Source organism: Hemiscyllium ocellatum, chromosome 13 (genome assembly GCF_020745735.1).
Source record: "Hemiscyllium ocellatum isolate sHemOce1 chromosome 13, sHemOce1.pat.X.cur, whole genome shotgun sequence".
Classification (NCBI taxonomy): Eukaryota; Metazoa; Chordata; class Chondrichthyes; order Orectolobiformes; family Hemiscylliidae; genus Hemiscyllium; species Hemiscyllium ocellatum.
In genome coordinates, this window is record NC_083413.1 from 28488712 (window position 1) to 28508705 (window position 19994).

A 19994-nucleotide genomic window follows, 5' to 3' on the forward strand; every position below is an offset into this window, starting at 1 on the left:
TCATGTTATATGGATTGCTTTTTGAGTCTCGTGTTCTCCCACAGCAACACATCTGCTTCCGCTTTCACATTGCTGTTATCACTCTCAAAACACTGGAAAATTCTGTACGCTGCTGGCAGAGTCTGGGCCACCGCTTTAGCTGTTTATTCTTTCCTCCTCCTGGCTGCTACTGCTTTGAATATTGCATTAGAGTGTGGCTTCTGTAGCCTCTGATTACATCTATGTAGCAAGCAAAATGAGCTTTGGCAGCTCCATGGCGATTAGTGAGGATTGCTGTCAGTTTCTATTCATCTCTCAATTGCGGTTCCCAGCTGACTGTCCATTATTTGCATTGGCTGATGTAGCTCGCAATGTCTGTGTTAGAGCTTCGATCTGTGCATACTGCAGCATTTTAACAAAAACCTATCATTTCTTTAGTGTGACTTCTCCATTATTAACTGTATCTAACTCAGTGTAGATAAGACAAACAAGATGAAGGTTCCTTGCTTTTTGGTATTTGGAATTTTACAACTGCTAAATGAAGAGAATTTTAATTTTCTTTTTAGATTATTGATTCAATTGTGCATTATCTATGGAAGCTGAAAAAGACTGTAGCCTATTTTGATACTCTTATTGCTATCCGTTTGGGCAATGACTGTGATATAAAATTGGACAGTTTATATTTCTCAAGGCATCTTTGGGAATGTGCTGAATGTAGTTTGAGAATTTTAATGTTTAAATGGATGTAAAGTACAATTTCAGGTTTAAAAAAACACTCAATTCAGTAGTTGTAGCACTATTTGTAATAGGGTTTTTGTTTTGGGAGGAAGAGGTAGTCTATAATGAGTTTCTGGTAGGATGGATTTACATTAAAATGTGTTGAGAATATGTATGTAAGGTGACCTTTGCCACCCACATAGCAAATCTGAGCAGTGCATTGATTATTCATGCCTGAAAAAAAGAGGGCCGTGATATGCAGTGCCCATTGGTGCTCATTAATTGGAGAAAGCTACTGGCGAGAATCAGATTCTGCTTCTCTGCTTTTCCTAGCAGTGCCATCTTCTGATAACTGCCCCACTGTTGGAATATGTTTATTTAATTTCAGCCTGACCTGGCAAAACGTGAAGTCGATTTTTTTCCCTTTCCACACAACAGTTTATTTTCCTCCCCTCAAGTTGCAAAATGACGACTTACTGCTACAAGCATGAATATTCTTGTATGCCAGAAGGTTGCGAACTGGGGAGATTAGTTAATTTTTCAAGTAATCCTAGATTGCAAGTTCATCAGAGGCAGCAATGTCTGGAGCCTCAGCAGCAGCATTTGACTGCACCCAAGTACTACACCTCTGCAACTCTGCCCGTGCCCTCGACTAAACATAGAGGCAAGTTTACAAACCTGCGTGACAGTGTTAAGAAAAGTCCTACTAAAAGTACTGCCAAAGTGAAAGCGACTAGTGGCTGGTGGTCAGACAGCACTTGGTCAACACGCTCTTTCGATAAGGTCAGTATTTATAGAGTTGTTTACTGTACTTTTAGTGGTTATGTCAGTATAAGACTTACATGTAATCTAGAGTGGGAGCAATATAATTACATGGCCAAACTCCCTGATCAGTGGAATTAATCAAATCTAACTCTTAAGTTTCATGTATGATGCCTGGAAGAGATGTTCAAATCTTGGCTTATCACTTTGCAGTAAATCCTTTCATTGTGCAATTTTCATTGAAGCTAGTATTTTAAGACTTATTTATTTAGAATTTTTTGGAATTTTGTTGTTAATTTTGTCTGACTGGCATTTTGCCTGCAACTGAGAGAGCAGGTGCATCTCTCTCTCCCTCTCTCTCTCTCTCTTTCTCTCCCCCCCCCGCCACCCAACCTCAGTGTCTTTCCTCCAGCTGCCAGGAAGTACCAAAAACTGACTATACTTGAGTTTGCCTACACATGCTTCTATTCCTTTTCCCTTCCACAAACCAGCCCTTGGCCTCAACTACGAATATGACCTCTTTATTGCCACAAATTGTGAATTCAGTAAAGAAGGAATCCATTCATAAATGTAACATTTTGAAGTAGTTGTGCTGGTACTGGTGACTGACATTGAAGAGATGCATTAACAAAAATAGATTGGATAGATATCTTATGACTTTGGACTTGCTGGGAATCTGTTGTTGATTTTCCCCAGTGTTCAACAGTCTAGTTTCTAAATCTACATGAGCAGTCACTCATGAATTGAACTTTCAATGGCTTAACAATCGCAACACTTTATTTTACAAAAGCAGGCAGTGCTGGGATGCTCTTTACAATGGACTTTTGTTACCTAAAACTCTGGTTGGTTGGGTGTGTGGGGGTGGAGTGCAGCAGCATTTTGTACAGTGAAATGATTTTCGTGTCACGAGTCTAAATATTGGAACGGTTTTAATGGAATAAATACTCTTTTTCAAAATTTAGCCAGTACTCTACTCTGATTATTTTTTTCTGATTATTAAACACAGCTGCAATGTCCCAAGGAAGAATTACAATTCTTTACACCCTACCCCAACCCCTCAAAATAAAAGATTCTATCTAGAAAGAATAGTCTGTTGTGGGGGAAGCTGGGTATACATAATGTGATAGGAGCTTGGAATAGGATATTGCTTTTTAATCATTGAAGTTGATTTTTAAGAGATGTCATTTGGAGCAGAAAATGTGATGAACCTGTGTACTTTGCAGTGCTGAGGTCATTTTGCCAACACTGACCAGTTGTAATGAGAGTTGAACATTGAATAGAAGGCTTTGCAGATGGTTTATTTAGCTGGCTTGTTATTTGTATTAACATCAGAAGTTTAGATAGTAGATTTCTATGATTAAACTATGATGGCATGTTTTAGGATTACCAAGCTCAGCAGAGGCACTCTATTGTAGGATCCTGGAGTTTCAATTGGCCATCTGCTGACATAATTTCAGTTCATTGTTTTGAGCATGTACGATGGTGGAATCAAGAATACAAAAATCTTGAAGCTTAATTTTATTAATTTCATCTTCACTGGTTTATTTCTTAAGTCTGAGACTGCTCTGTCTAATGTTGATCCTTGATTGACTTCTCTCAAAGGAAGGTTTAATTCTCTTGCCCACATGAATGCAATGTACATATTTTCTGACGATATTTTGGATGGTTTGAGGTAAAAGAGAGGTTGTTTAGTGAAGTGTTGTCTAAACAATATTGTTCTGCTTTAATATATGCCTCAATTACAGGAACTCCAAATATTTGGTTTCACCTTCCTAGCTAGAGACCAAATAGGGGCTATGCTAAGCTGCAGTAACATTTTCATTTCTTTTTATTTGCCTGATGAAACTGTTGCTTTCATATGTTGGATTTTATGATGTAGGAGAACTACACTAATGGATTGCTTTATAATTTCAAAAAATCCTATTTTGCTGTTGACTTTCAATTATTTAGGTCTGTAAAACCAGACTTGCCCTTTTCAGCGGCTCAGTGACCAAACAGTGTTACCACCTGGGAGAAACGTACAGGGTTGCGTTCTCTAATGCCCTCTACCCACAGCTCCCTAGAAAATGCACGCATCATATTTTCAAAAATAAACAAAAGCTCTAAATAAGGCACTTGTGTTATTTCGGTCTTTAGAAAGATTAATAGCTCACGTTCTTCTGGATCTTGTAATACAATGAGTAATTAAATATGTTTGTGTTGTTGTCCTAGAAAGCTTACATTTTGTATATGTTAACTGTATGTCACGATTTCTAGAATAAAATGGCCTCTGCAACGTACTAAGAATTAATTTGCTGAAAACCTCTTCATGAAATACAGCAGTTATTTCTGTTGTTAGGAAACTTGACTCTCTGAAACCATTCATACTCTAATTGCTTCCAATTAAATCGATTGTGGCTGTTGTTAGTTTGTTTGATGAGACCACTCCAACCTTTATAAATGCCTGGACAGCAATGTTATCATAACTTCTTTTCCATACAGAAGTAGAGTACCTTAAATATGCTACCTGAAAACTGATATCGTCTGAAACAGGGCATTTTTTATAGTTTACTGTGAATCAATTTTAATTAAGTAATTTAAAACAAAAACTATTAGCTGCACAATTCAGTTAATGCTGCATTGGCACGGTGTTGCTCTAACCTAGTTATTAGTTGGTTTGCTTGCCGTCTGCTGCACATGCTTATTGATCCTTGGCCCCAGCTGACCTGGCTTAGCATGAACAGACCAGCTTAGAAATCCGGAAGTATCTGAAATCTGACGTGTCATCAGGCCAAGCATGCCAGATTTGAGGACTGTACTTGTATTTATTTTGTTTAGAGGGCATTATGTAAAACATGCTGAGAGGAGATTTTGATTGCTGCTTTTATCCAAGACATCCTCCAGGTGTATTGGCCATCTGCTCATTTACACTTTGCGGTGTCCTTTGACTGCCTTTTTGATTGATTCCTGTAAAATAACCTTTTTTTTTGATGAACCAAATCAAATCACATTATAATGGAGCTTGAACTTGGACTTGAGCTTCCATTTTATCAAATCTAAGGTAGTTACTTTCAGGTGATGGAGCAGCATATTGTTTGGACCTGAAAAATGATATAAATGTAATGAAGTATTCTGTCCTATAAGGCCAATATGATAACCTGATATCTATGGAAGACCTTTCAAAATATTTTAGATTGCCTCAATTAGTGGGCTCATCTTTGCGAAGTTGTAGGTTTAAGTATGCAATGTTTTCTTGCTTTGAGTGAATACCACTGCACTATTCAGAGGAACAAAGCATTCTCTTGGTAACATGGCTAAAGTTCTTGTCTCAAATGATAGTCATTAATCTGATTTGTTATATTTACTGAGTAGAAAATGGCTGCCACATTTGCTTGTATATTAGTTGTTGCACTTTGCAGTGACTCAATGTATGTAGCTAGTGTTTTAGTGCTCCTCAAGGACACTATGCAAGTACATCATACTTTTTTTGCTTGAAGGCTTATAACCACTTTTTGCAGACAAAAAAAAAATTCAGAGGTTAGTTGTATTTGATATTTCGTGTGGGGGTAAATATTTTTAAATTATTCTGCCATATTTGTGGAATTGAATGGCAGTCTCTACACCATGATCATTACAGTCTATATATTCAAATATATTCAAATCTTTTGAATGCTGCTATTTCTGGAAGTGTTTTGAGGGTACCAGTTATTGAAACCACCATGCAACAAATTAAATTAATGATTGAAATAAAGTGGCCATAGTGATGTACGCTGGACATAAAACTCCTATTTGCTAGGATATCTGACTTTAAGCATCAGGTTGATGCATTTTAAAATCAAATGCCGGATTGATTTTGAGGTCTAATTTTGAGGTGCACCTTCTGTTGCCCATTCCTAACTTTTCCTGCACACCTTGCATTCCCTTCCCAACTTCACAGTACTTGCATTAAATATTAAAGTGTTAAGCTTGAAGACTATAGCGAGATAATATGAAACACCATAAGGTGGATTCACAAGTGGGGCATATTTCCTGGAATCTACAGTTAATTGAAAAATTACCACCGAGTAAACAGTAGGACCAGATGGGAGAATTTCTGTTACATTGCTGTTAAAGTCATGCTTAATTATTAAAGACTAAAAGAACTGTGGATGCTTGAAATCAGGGGAAAAAAAAACAAATTACTAGAAAAACTCAACAGGTCTGGCAACATCTGTGGAGAGAAATCCAAGTTCAGGTTTGGGTCCTGAGGAATCCAAGTTCAGTGTGTTCTGAAGAAGGGTGATTGGAGCCAACGTGTTAACTCTGATTTGTCTCCACAGATACTGGCAGACCTGCTGAGTTTTTCCTGCAGTTTCTGTTTCTGCTTTGGGTTCTTAATTAAAGAAGCACTGATGATATCCGATGTACTGCAGGAATAATGTGTGTTTATGGGCTCCAATGCTGCAATTAAGGATCTTGTCAGAATTTACATGCTTTCCACACCCAATATGAAGTTTAGATTGATGGTCTACTCAACTACTTTTGTACCATCCAGAGAGCATAGGTATTTATAAGGAATATAAAATTTTGTAAGAATACTGTTCTATTGACACTGTGTTTAAAATGTAATCTTATTTACTAACCTATCTAAACTAATTAATCTTTGTAATCAAAAATGTAGAATCACGGAAGAACTGTTTTGTGCTGTCCATTAACTTTAAATTGGTTTGATACTAATTATATTTGAAATCTGTTTAGATTAAATTGGTTATTACGTCAAGTACAAAAAATGTTTTGTACTTTTTTTTCCCCAAGAATGCAGTGACTGAGTAAGACTCTTAAAATATAATTTCTTTCGATCATAACTTCACTTTGGTCTTGATTATATGCTTAACTTTGCGTTTCAGAAACTTTACAGCATTTGTGTGAAATCTAACATATGCATTGCCAGAAAAATAATAAGCTCGGTTGGGAGAAATTCCAATTTTCAAATGGGTGGATGGAATAGGTATTTGATGTGTAATGGACAGCATGAACATTTTAACTTTGTTACACAATTTGATTTTGGCTGGCATTTCATTATTCCTTCCATACCTCAGACCCCCACCCATCCACCATCCACTACAATCCCGAAAAAAGCAAGATCTTGCCGGGTGTTCTCGCTTTATTGAGTTTTGCTACTAAGCAGTAAGACTTTAGTATATATGCTTATTGTTTCTGTTAGATTTGCTCAATTGTTTTTTTTAATGCAGTTGTCTCGAAATTTGATCCCTTGCTATTGTTTAGCAGATAGAGGCTACTCCTCCCACTACTCCTGTAATCCCTGTGATCCCTGTTATGCCAGTCCCTGCTGATGCCAGTGTCTTCTCGTCTGACAATCAACAGGTTTTGTTCTATCTTTTTCTTTTGAATGTTTTGATTTTGTTGCTGTATAATCAAAATTTATTTTGTGAATTGTAATCTTGTATAAAATTATTTGGTAGATTTACTGGGGCACTTTGTGATGAGCAAATACAATTAAGGAGATGGAGTAAAGTGTTTTCATTAATGTGTAACATGTGAATATCGAATCAGGAACAGGAGTAGGTTATTCAGCCCTTCGAGCCTATTTCACCTTTGAATAAAATCTTGGCTGATCTGACTTTAATCCATTAGTATTCCCACTTGATGACTTGAAGCTCTGGAGTGGTTAACCTGCTGGTTGTTTGAACTCTTTGTTCCAATGCCTAAATTTAAAATATTTGTGACATCTCAAATTGTGCTTATTGCCTTGAATTGAGGAAAATGAGAGTCTTAGATTGTTGAGAAAAACTAGGTTGGTCACAAAACTAGGTTGGTCAAATCTAGAACTGTGAAGTTGTATTTATGTCAGTTGAATTCATTATTTATGTCTTTGGAAAGAACAGATAAAAACACAAATCAAACTAATATCATACATTATGGAGGAAATAAATATATGAACAAATGTATTGAACAAAATGTTTGGAAACTTTGAGCAAACAAGTCTTATGTCTGACTTGCTGGAGTAGAATTTTAGAAAGTGGATCATGTGATATGTATCTTAGTTTTTGCATGGTCTGCCCACCCTTTTTCAGGATAGCTTTAATATAGATGTTTTAAGTTCAGGGTCACTAAACTCTGCAGCCCCAGAATGAGAAGCAGCTCTCATACTGCAGTAATCTGTTCTTATGTAAAGTTCAGGTAGGAGAGATATGATTGCATTGAAGAAAGTGGAGAGGAAATTTACCAGGATGTTGCCTGGGCTGGAGAGCTTTAGTTACAAAGAGAGATGAGATAGATTGGAATTGATTTCATTGGAGCAGAGGAGACTGAGGGGGGCCATAATTGAGATGTATAACATTGAAGGGCATAGACAGGAAGGAATCTTTCCCCTTGGTGGAGGGATCAATTACCAGAGGATATAGATTTAAGGTAAGGGCAGGAGCTTTAGAGGTGATATAAGGAAAACGACTTTCACCTAGAGGGTGGTAGGAATCTAGAACTCTGCCTGTCAGGGTAGGAGAGACAGAAACCCTCAATATTTAAAGTGTATTTATTTAGATATACACTTGCCCATTTCCATTTTACTCCCTTACTGTTTGATTGCTTTCTTGTTCATGGAGGCTGTGTCAGTTTTGACCTCAAAAGCCAATTTGACAAAACACTCAAAGACTGAATGTTCTATTTTGCTAATTGGATTGACACAATTTCTAGATTTATCATAGAATCTTTACAGTGCAGATAGAGGTCACTGAGTCTACACCACCCCCCTGAAGAGCATCCCACCCAGACCAGGCATTTATTTTGGCTAATCTCGCTAGTCCGCACATCTCTTGTCACTATGTGGCAATTTATTATGATCAATTCACCCAACCTGCACATCTTCACACTATGGGAGGAAACCAGACAACCTGGAAGAAACACACGCAGGCACGGAAAGAACGTGCAAACTCCACACGGTCACCCAAGGGGAGAATCAAACCCAGGTCTCTGATGTAATGAGATAGCAGTGCAAACCACTGCCACTGTACTGAGTTATAGTGTTTTATTGTTTGTTGTTAGCTGGTTCAATGATATTGATTTTTCAAAAAATGTTTTGCAAAATTTGATTTCTGTAAGTCCCACTGTCAAAGGAGCATCCAAAGCTCTTTTTATTTGTCCACTTTTATTTTATCCCAGATTCATGGAAGGGGATCTTTGTTACAGCAACGTTTCTTTCAGTATTCTATGTAGTCAATGCATTGGTTATAAATATTAATTATATTTGGCTCAGATTGGTGGAACAAAGAAGTTTTAACTGAATTATTCATGTCCAAAAAATTCCCATTTCTCAATATGAATGGACAGATAAATGAAAATACATTCGTTACATCTTCAAAAGGGTCTTTGGGTGAATTATTTATATTGAATTTTTCAACAAGCTTGTGTCACTCCAAGGAGTTTCTGTTAGTACTGAATCCACTCCCCTCTTGCATGTTTCACAATATTCTTAAGTTGAGGGGGCAGGTAGGTTTCAAAATTTGCTGCTGTTTTCTCAACATGCATCCCTCTGTGAAAGCACTTTATATACCCACTCGCTACTTCCCTTGAGAGATTCTGCTGGAATCCACTTCAAACCCAGTTGGATTGATGGCAGATCTGTAATACTTCATAGTTCCTTAGATAAGACTAAGGGGGAAGGAATTAGAGAGTGCATGATAAACTTGATTGAAGAGACAAATAAGTTGTTGGGACAATTGGGAAAGTTTGTTGTTAACAATAGAGGATTACATTGTCTCTAACTCTTGTCCAACTCCACACGTCACAATATAAATGTTTTTCTCTGTAATTGGTCATATCAATAATATACATTCTACTTAATTTAGAACAAAGAGATCCATCAATCAGGTTGCTTTAATAAAGAACAAAATTACTGATTTATTGTGAAAACCAGACTTAAGAGCATAGATTTAAAACTGATTAACAGAATTTGAAATGTGAAGGTATAAATGTTAGATATTATTAATCATACAATTCAGATGTGTCATTACACCCTTCAGCGTGAGATAAGAATTGAATCCTGGCCTTCTGGCTTAAAGGTAAGGACACTACCATGGTATCATAAGAGCCCAAATACATCGATGTTGGTATTTCCTAATTCTACTGATCAGAGATGTTGAAGCATTTTGCTGGAACAGATGGGACTTGAACCCAGGTCTCTTGGTTCAGAAGAAAGGGCATAACACTGCCACAAAAGCTCCCAAAGTGTAAACATCATCCTCATAAATAATGCCAGCTCTCTCTCATGAGTCCAATAAAGGGGGAAAAAAAATCAAAAAGCTTCTCTGCAGATATTAATTTTGAAAAAAAATATTATGGCCAATTAACTTTTTGTCAGCTCCTGAATGAAAAAAGGATAGGTTATGAAAGGTTCAAGATGGCTTTCAATCAGCATTCTGGTACAGGGGCAGGTGTCATTAACCACAGGCAATTGTTACTCGGGCCTTTAAATATCATTCACTCAGGAGATGTCGAGAATTCAGAGATTTTTTTGTAGAGATCAATTGCATAGGTTTCACACTGGGATTCTCTAAAAGTTAAAGGAGTACCTGTGTAGCTTCGCTCGCTGGGAAGACTGCATTGCAACTAAAATCCAAACGATAGCCAATACAAAGACACAAATCAAAGTGTGATTTTCAGTTTAAAAAAAAGTCCAAGCAATTAGCTTAAGCTATGTGACTTCCCAGCAGTGTGTTTTAAAAGACGTTGGGGCATTTTGGGACTTTTTTTTTGAACAAATGAAAGAGCAGGAATCTTTTCAATGCAAAAGACCTATTGTCTGCTCTCTATTAAACGCGTACTCTCAAAAAGTATTAATACTTAAATATACTCATTAACACGGTTTATCAGAGTAATTGCAAACTGGTTTTCCTCTGAATTCAGTTCTGGGGCCAATTCTGTTCGATGATTTGAATATAGATCTAGGGGGAGCATTGTTAAAATATTTAGATGATAACAAAACCTAAGTTTTTTTGGAAAACTTAAGCAAACTGCAAAATAATCGTAACGTTGCTGAAAAGAATGAATGGAGTTCAATATCATAGTATGTATTTGTTAGCACAAGCATAATTCTACCTTGTTCTATGAAAGAGTTGGGGTTTTGTGAGTACAAAATCTTCAGTTGATAAGGCCATTTGGGTGAGGGGAAGAAATGAATAAAGCTTTAGACTTTAGCATGTTTGAGACTTGAAGTCAAGAGATCATGATGCGTCTGAGAAGAAAAACAACCTTGACCTTTCTGCTATTAGGATAGAGCTCCACAGTGCAGGAAGGGCATTGAGACTGGAAGCAGTGCAGATTCTGCCAGGTATTGGGACATACAAAATGGATGACATGTAAAAAGTTGTGTTTTTGTTTAAATAATGCTGATCATTGGACAGTATGATCGTGAAAAGGATGGGGTATAGTTATTAGAAACAGGTTATTTCCAATCTTGAGGATCGTGAACGAAGGTCCCTAAGTTAAATATATGACAGAAGGGGATAAGAGAAGATTTATTTTTCAGATGAGGATTTTGAATATATGTCCAAGATGAAGTAGAAACGGTTGATATTTAAGGTTAAATTAGATAGATGAATGAAGGAATGGGTGTGAAGGAATATGAGAACAGAGTTGGTAAATGTGATCAGAACTATTTGCTCACATGGAGAGTAAATACTGATATGGGCTAATTGAGCCAAAAAAATGACCAAAACCAATTTGTGGTAATTTTGTGTTTTTAAACTCAATCCTGACCACACACCAAATGTTGGGTTCTTTTGAATAGAATTTAGTTCAGACTCTAGCAGAAAAGCTGGAGATTTGCATGAAGAAATTTATATAACCTGATGCGCCATTAAATAATTTCCCAGTCAGGAATGACAGAATTGTTTACTATTCCTATTTATTTTGGGCACTTTTGAGTAGGAGACAATAGTTGATGCCGACGCAGTATTGAATTTCAGGTGTCACACTTTGAAATAGTTTATTTATTGCATTTCTTAACATGTTTTAACTGTTCCTTCCTCATTTTCTTTTCTTTCAAGGCGAATCCACCTCCAGTTGTGGTGAATACAGATAGTTTGGAATCTCAGCCGTATGTAAGTTTCAGTTTTGCTTTTCATGTGTGAAACTATTAAAAACAGGAGTTGAAAAATGCAAAGGCCTTCATCAGCAGAGAGCCGAGCAGATGTTTTCAAATATAAGCTCGATGCTTCTGCATTGGCCTTCCATGTAGATGACAACTCTCAGGCATATGATCGAAATCCATGTCTGACCTACATAGTCAATTACTAGCTTAATTTGGGAAGCAGGTTGATTGCAAAGTGGTGACTTTGATCGCTGACAGTCTATAGCTTTGACATTTAAATTCAATAGCTTGTTAATCTAAGTTACAGATGGAGAATTTTTTTTATTGCCCTTCACAAAGTTGAGTTATATCTGTCTCCAGCCACCCAAGATTTTATTCGCAGTGAAAAGTACCCTCAAAATGAAAAGTTGCATTGATTGTTCTTGCTCAGTTAAAAGCAGCTTGTGTGTTACATTAAGTATTCAGAAAAGATACGAAGTAAGAATAATCACCTGCGAGCAGTGTTTTCTTTGCAGGCTTTCAGTAGAAAAAATGATAAATTTCATTGTCTTCATCTTTTTGGTTGTTAGATTCCTTGGAGCGTGTTGCAGTTGTAAAGCAGATTATTTTGGGAAAATTCTGTTGCAGTATCAATTCTTTGAGACACTGGAATATAATCAGAATATTTCTTTCATAAACGCAAAATTATATTACTTAGTGTGGAAACAGGCCCTTCGCCCAACAAGTCCACACTGACCCATTCCCCTACATTTCTCCCTTCACCTAACACTACGGGCAATTTAGCATGGCCAATTCACCTAACCTGCACGTTTTTGGACTGTGGGAGGAAACCGGAGCACCCGGAGGAAACCCACACAGACGAGGGGAGAACGTGCGAACTCCACACAGTCAGTCTCCTGAGGCAGGAATTGAACTGGGACTCTGGTACTGTGAGGTAGCAGTGCTAACCACTTTGCCACCGTGCCGCCCATAATGCTGGAGAAACTCAGCAGGTCTTGCAGCCGCCTTAGAGAGAGAAACAGAATTGATATTTTGAGCCCACCGTTCCAGTCTGCCACTCAATAAGATTGCAACTAATCTTCTTTCTCTCCTGTGATTTCCCAATACTCCTTGATGTCTTTAGCCTCTAGAAATCTGTTGTTTCTTAAATATATCCAGTAACATGGCATTCTCAGCCTTCTGTGGTAGAATTCCACAGGTTCACTACCCTCAAAGTGAAGTAACATCTTAGGTTATCTTAGTCTGAAATGGCTCGAATCACACGGCATCAACGTCGACTTCGCCAGTTTCCTCGTTTCTCCTCCTCATCCTAGACCTAACCTTCCAACTTGGCACCGTCCTCTTGAGCTGTCCTACCTCCATCATCCTTCCCATCTATCTACTTCACCCTCCCCTCCAACCTATCACCATCGAGCCCCCCCCACCTGCATCAACCTATCTGCCTTCCCAGCTATTTTCCCCCAACCTCCTATTTATACTCTCTCACTTTTCTAGATTCTAAGTCCTTTCAGTAATTGGCATACACGAATGGTGGCATTCAATGGCATTAACATCACTGAATCCCTAATATCAACATCCTGCAGGTGACAATTGACCAGAATCTGGACAAAACTAGCCATATAAATTGTGGCCATACAACGAGCACCCGAGCTACAAATCTTCTCACAAACCTTGAATATAAATTGTGGGTCAGAGGCTAGGAATCTGCTGTAAAGGCAGTTAAGACAAGGTTCAGGAACAGGCTGTAATTGTAAATTTCAGTAAGATGCCCAGATGCTTGCCTACATGGTAAGTGGATAATGTCAACTTCTCAAGGGCAATTAGAAGAAGCAATGAGTGCTTACCTTGTCAGCAATGCATCAATCCAAAAAAAGGACAATATTTTGGATTATTATATATTAAACCTATTGAGCTGTCCTCCAGATTCTATCCAGCACAGTAATGAACAAATAATTTTACTCTTGGCTGCTCTAAACTAATGGGCAAATAATTCAAATCTCTCAACATTACACTGCTTTCTCTATTTGAGCACATTTTTGCTTTTCTCCTCTCTCTCTGCTGTCCTCCTGCCCTCTGCCCCTGGCCCCACTTCACCCTCTCCATCACTCCTGGTCTCTCTCTCTCTCTGTCTCTTCTCTATCTCTCTCTCTCTCTCTCTCTGCCATCCCTGTTCTTCCCAACCCCCCTTTCCAACACCACATTCCTGATGAAGGGCTTATGCCCAAAACATCGATTCTCCTGCTCCTTGGGTGCTGTCTGACCTGTTATGCTTTATCAACTCTCTATTCCTCTAAACCCTTTCTAACAATGTACATGTGCAAGTGTCTTTTAAATGTCATAATTAGATTAGATTAGATTAGATTAGATTACTTACAGTGTGGAAACAGGCCCTTCGGCCCAACATGTCCACACCGACCCGCCAAAGCGCAACCCACCCATACCCCTACATTTACCTCTTACCTAACACTACGGGCAATTTAGCATGGCCAATTCACCTGACCCGCACATCTTTGGACTGTGGGAGGAAACCGGAGCACCCGGAGGAAACCCACGCAGACACGGGGAGAACGTGCAAACTCCACACAGTCGCCTGAGTCGGGAATTGAACCCGGGTCTCAGGCGCTGAGAGACAGCAGTGCTAACCACTGTGCCACCGTGCCGCCCAAAACCAGCCTCCACCACTTCCTCTGACAGCTCGTTCTGTACACACACCACCCTCTGTGAAAATGTTGTCCCTCGGGTCCCTTTTATATTTTTCCCCCCCTCACCTTAAATCTATGCCACCTTGTTTTGGACTCCCCCACCCTAGGGAGAAGACCTTGGTTATTTAAATTATAAATTTACCTATACTGCAGTGGACAAGCCCAAAATATTTCTAGTAGGTTTTTATTGGTGTACATCCAGCTAGTTTTTGATATCTGACCTCTAGGCAGCTCAAGGTAACAGCAAAAGCTTTTAGACAACCTAAGCAAATCAGAACACAGCTTTTAACTGTGCGTGTGTGGTTGCCAGCGGTTTCTTGCAATTTAAAATTTTAGAATGATGACAATGACAGCTTTTCCATTATTTCCACAGTAAAATCTGGCCCATTATTATTATTTCCCTTATCTATAAGTGCATGTTTAAATAGTGTGATTGTTTTAATTATTCATGTGGACATCACCAGTTAGGTCTTCATTTATTCCCCATCCCTAATTGCTATGGAAGTGAGTGGGTTGCTCAGCCATTTCAGAGGTCAATTAAGATTCAAACATATGGTGGCCAATTGGCATGCTTTTAATTGCACTTGTTTTTCCCCCCACTTTAATTTTCACCATCTCCTAAGGTTGGATTCAAACCCATATCCCCTCTGCTTTTACCTGGGGCTCTGGGTTACTCGTCCAATGCCATTACTACTATGCCACCACTGGCCATTATTGGGATCACCCCTTTCTCTGTTAGTTTGCTTCCTATTACTTGTCTAAAGTATTTCACCTTACTGAGAGACAAGATAAATCTGTTTCTGGTTAAAGGTGCATCTGGTTAAATGAGGCGAGGAATATAAAACTACTACATTCAGTTTATCTTTCTTCTTCAAAGTCTCAGTGAAACTTCCATCCTTATTTTCCCTGCTATTTCAGACCTCAGATTTTTAGTCTTCTGAATCATTTCATCTCCAAAGTGTAAAGGAATCTCATTTTCAGTGATATATTTGCAATGTTGAGAATGCTTACAAAGGTTAACTGATACTTGATCATGACAATTTCAACAATCAATCAAGTGTACTTTGTAAATCAAAAAAATGCATTGACTAGAAATTTTGATTCTTAGAGGGGACTGCTGCCAACCAATAGTGAAGTGAACAAATGTTTTTTGATAGGTTTTGCTGCATCAGTGCACCATACAGAAACTATCAAGTTGAATACTGAAACGAGGCTCTTCCCATTTTTTCTGAATGACTCGAATGTGTTCAGCACTGGGGTTTTGGGTCAGTTGCCATTAGCTGAGGCCAAGTTCTTTCCAAATTCCATTGTTAATTTGTACTGCTGAATAATTCAGATGTGAAAGGACCCCTTTAAAGTGTCTGTGTAATTCTCACTGGAGCCAGTTTAGTGAAACAATAAATACAGTGCACCACCATTGATTCAATAGATACACGTAGTTGTCAGGGTGTTTTAACTTCATGTCAGTGCAATTATCCAGCTAATGAAAAGTTAGGTTTGTTTACAAATTGACGTTGCATAGCTTTAAAATCATGTATTATGAAATATTGAGAAACAGGTGTATGTTCCCATAATTTCCTAGAGTTGTCATGTTCCAAAATGGAGAAGAAATGCCAGATATGATGGTGAGAGAGAATTCCTGCACAAGTTGCAATAAGTAATTCTAGCAGAAATTGTAACAGCTGTACAACTGATTATTTATATTTAAAACCCCTTCACCAGGCAAGAATCTAATTTATTATTTTACCATAAACTGGTGAAATTATGAGCCAAAAAGTGTGGTGCTGGAAAAGCACAGTTGGTCAGGCAGCATCTGAGGAGCAGAAGAGTCAATGTTTTGATCATAAGCTCTTTATCAGGAAACGTCGACTCTCCTGCTCCTCAGATGCTGCCTGACTGGCTGTGCTTTTCCAGCACCACACCTTTTGACTCTGACCTCCAGCATCTGCAGTCCTCACTTTCTCCTGGTGAAATTGTGAGCTATTTTTAAACACAGTTGAGTGAGATGCTGTTTCCATATGGTAGATGCAGATGCAGCATTCCCATCTAACCCGTTGGAAACTTGCATATACTAAGGGAGAAATAGTCATTAGTTGAAAATAAGTTTCGCTCCATAACACACTCAGTTATAATGACAATCCTGTTGGTCTAATTTTAGTTACCTCCTTTTTCATTGAAGAAGTATTTCTTATGATTTGTATTTCTGCTCCTTTTTTTTCTGTTGATCTTTCTTCTACTGCTTGGATTCCAAGCTCTTGCAGTTTGATGAACCACTTTAATACTGGGCTATCCCTTAACCAATTGTATTGTCTGTAAGAATCCATTTCTTTTCTATGATAATTATAGCCACCAATAATAATGTATTTGGACAATACCATAAAAAAGTAAGTTAACAATTACTGTGCATTGGTGTGGTAATGCTCAATGTGTTTTTATTGTCAACCCCTTCTCATTTAAATCAAAAGTAATTGGACTACATTGCAATTTGTCACGAGTTTGCTGTTTTTTGGTGTTGTAAAATCTGATGTACTTGCCTTAATGTGAAACTTGCTGTGACTTCCATTTCACTGGTTTAAGTGTTATCTTTTTGCATGAGTAACTCATTCACATTTGCAGATCAAAAAAGCTGCGAAAAAGAATCATTTTTAAGTTGAAACTAACAGTGTATATTGATCATTGGTTTCAATGAACTACTGCATTTAGTATGAAGTTAAATGATTGATTGGAAATGAATACTACCAATATTTAAGTGTATGTGTCTCCTGTGAACATGAATCCACAGCCATAGAAGTAATCATTGCAATTTTATCACACTTGTGACCAATCAATCTTAAAGCTTTCATGAAACAAAACTGAAATATGAATAATTTTTAGTGTTCGTCAAATGTAACTCATTTTTTCTTAGCTAACGTTTCACATGTCTTGGTTCTTTTGTAGGTAAATGGTACAGATGCAGATTATGAATATGAAGAAATCACGCTTGAGAGGGTAAGATGCCGATTTTTTTTTAAACTGATGACTCATATCTGCCATGAGTAAATTTTGAAGTTCAAGATATTCTCAAGAAATTCACCTAAGTTTTTACACTGAATCAAAATGCATTTTATACCAACATTTCGTTCCAATTTCATTTCCTGTATTCACCAACAAGGGCAAGATTCAGTGGGAATATTGATCTGGCACTTGCACACAATTCATGTGAATGTGACAGTTTTATTGCGGGCTTGAGTTCACTTTTGATCAGCTTTTGTCAACCACAGAGTATGTTTGCAGAATGTTATTATGCTCTGCTTTCTTTGTGTGACCTTTGCACAAGGGTATTAATAATTAATATTACCAGAAGATTGGTTGAATTATTCTGCAGTTGGTTGCTCAGTAACCTGATATCCAACTGCATTCCACACAGCTGTGATAATTATTTAATGAAGTTCCTGTCTTCAATCAGCTCCTCCTGGTTTTTATCCCCACAGAATAGTTGCTACCAGGAGAGAAACCAGTGTCCAAATTTCCTTTTAAGGTGTTCTAAAGTTATGATCATATTTATCACTCCTGATATGCCAGTACATCTCTTGTAATATTCACTGCTTTTTTGAGAGAAGCTGAAATTATTGTAAAAGCCAGTGTATAAGACTTCAAATTTATATTTTTTGTCTTGAGGTCCAGTTCTAACTGGCTACCACATGAACATTCATCAGTAATTGGAAATAGTATTGTCAGATAAGACATTGATTCATAAATGCATCCTTGTTTGATGACATAAAGTCACATTGTAATCATAAAAACTATTTCACAAGAGTTAATTCAAGGAACCATGATTTAGAAAACTGCTGAATTGGCCAATTGTACTGTCAATGTTCCTTTAAATGTCTCTCTCCAAAGATCTATTTTAGGCTAACTCAAATCAAGAATCAGTATTTGATATTCATTTTTTTTTTAACCAACTTATATTTTTAGACATCTGGCATACTTTGGCTTAAAGGCTTACAGAAATGCGATATTATTAGAATAAAAAAAATTAAAATCTACACAATGTATATAATCTCTTTCAATTACTGCATAATAATTCAATTGCATCCAAAATCACGACTGTGATAGCAGGATAGCATTTGTGTTATTAAAAAGGAGTTCAGTGAATCTGAGTAAAGATTTGATAAAATGTGTTTCATAGTGCACACCAAACAAGAATGACTTAATTTAACTTGAAATATCTCAAGTATTACAGGTATAGTCTGTGAACTTTCAAATAATCAAGTATTAAAGTAAATAGACATCGTTCACAATTACAGTTGTGTGGAGCTGTTTATTCTTGCTATACCAGCATCCAGACCTCTGATTTCCGCAAGGTTTGTGAAGGTTTGTAGCTCAGGTTGAGGTTTAGGGTGTACCTACTTTTAGCTTTTAGCTTTGTATGAAGCATGAGCAAAATCTAAGCCAGGTGATTTCCAGCATGATCAACACTGACTGGTAAATAAAGTTTTGTTTAAAAAAAAATCATCCACCTTAACTGTTGGGAGCTATAAATTTAATGTAGCTGTAGATTAAATGTTGCTATCTTGGAGAAAAGGTCAAGTTAACAGTGCTACTTCAGAGGGCAGTTGAGAATCAACCGCATTCCTGTGGATCTAGAATTCTATCTAGGCCAGAATAGGTAAGGCTGGTAGATTTCCTTCCCTAAAGGACATTAGTGAATCAAAAAGGTTACTGTGACAATCCCTGATAGTTTCATGGTCACCGTTATTGGGAGTAGTTTTTGAGTCCAGAATCATTATTTAATTGCAGATAATTAGTCCATGAGTTGCAATGGTAGAATTTTAACCCCTGGCCCCAGACCATTAGCGTGCAAGACTCGAGATTATTACTGCAGTGATGTTAGCAGTTTGTCACTGTCCTCCCTCTAAATTGAAAGTCAAATACTTGGCCATCAGATGAAGTGGTGTGGTATTGGGCCAGAGGAAATGGTGAATAATTCAAAGAAAAATAGAGAATATTATCTGTTTCAATTGGCCTATTATTACTTCTGTGGCATTACTTGAACTCATACTTACCGCTGTTCATCTGTTGAATACCTCAAGCAAAATATTGTGAATGCTAGAAATCTGAAATGAGACAAAAACTGTTTGATAAATTCAACAGGTCAGAATGGATGATGGTCACTCTAAATGAAAGGTTAACTCTTTCTACCATATGCTCAGTCTTTTCCCCTCATTCATGTCTTTAATCTCCAAGTCCAAGTCCCATTCGCCTTGTGTTCAAATGACTTGCCTTGGCTCAGGATTAAACAACTTGTTGAATTTTGTTTTAAATTCTCATCCGTGTTGATATATCCCTAAATGCTCTTTTCTTGGCAATGTCTGTAAACACCTTTAGTCCAACAACTCTGAAAATTGAGTTCTAAATCTAGCCTTTCTGGTTGCCCCACCAGATGGCTGTGCCATTCACTTTTTAAATACCTTAACCTCTCCTTCCTTCCTTTTTAGGGCAGTACTTAGAACCAATCTCTTTGTATAAGCTTTTTAGTCATCTGCCCTATTATCACTTTTTGCGGTTCAGTGCCAAATTTTATTTTATAGTGCTTCTGTAGAGCATCTTGGGACATTTTATTACATTAAAGGAACCATATAAATACAAGCTGTTGTTGATTTTTCCTTGTATAATTCCTTCCCTGATGTATAAGCAAATGTGTTAATGGACTATAAAATATCAAATGATTCATGTGTTTGAGTGAACTAACAGAGCAGATTTGAGTGTGTCTACATAGCAGAAGAAAA

General features: G+C 37.5%; 1 protein-coding gene across 3 annotated transcripts in view; it reads left to right on the forward strand.

The window, feature by feature from the left end:
• dlg1b (discs large MAGUK scaffold protein 1b) overlaps window positions 1-19994 on the forward strand; it is a 428423-nt gene that overhangs the window by 263684 nt on the left and 144745 nt on the right. For 2 of the 3 annotated variants that reach the window (XM_060834674.1, XM_060834676.1), the window contains exons 5-7: window positions 6703-6801; window positions 11481-11534; window positions 17164-17214. In XM_060834674.1, coding sequence (XP_060690657.1) covers window positions 6703-6801; window positions 11481-11534; window positions 17164-17214 — 204 coding nt within the window. The remainder of the gene's footprint in view (window positions 1-6702; window positions 6802-11480; window positions 11535-17163; window positions 17215-19994) is intronic. The other variant, XM_060834675.1, reaches the window with a different exon arrangement.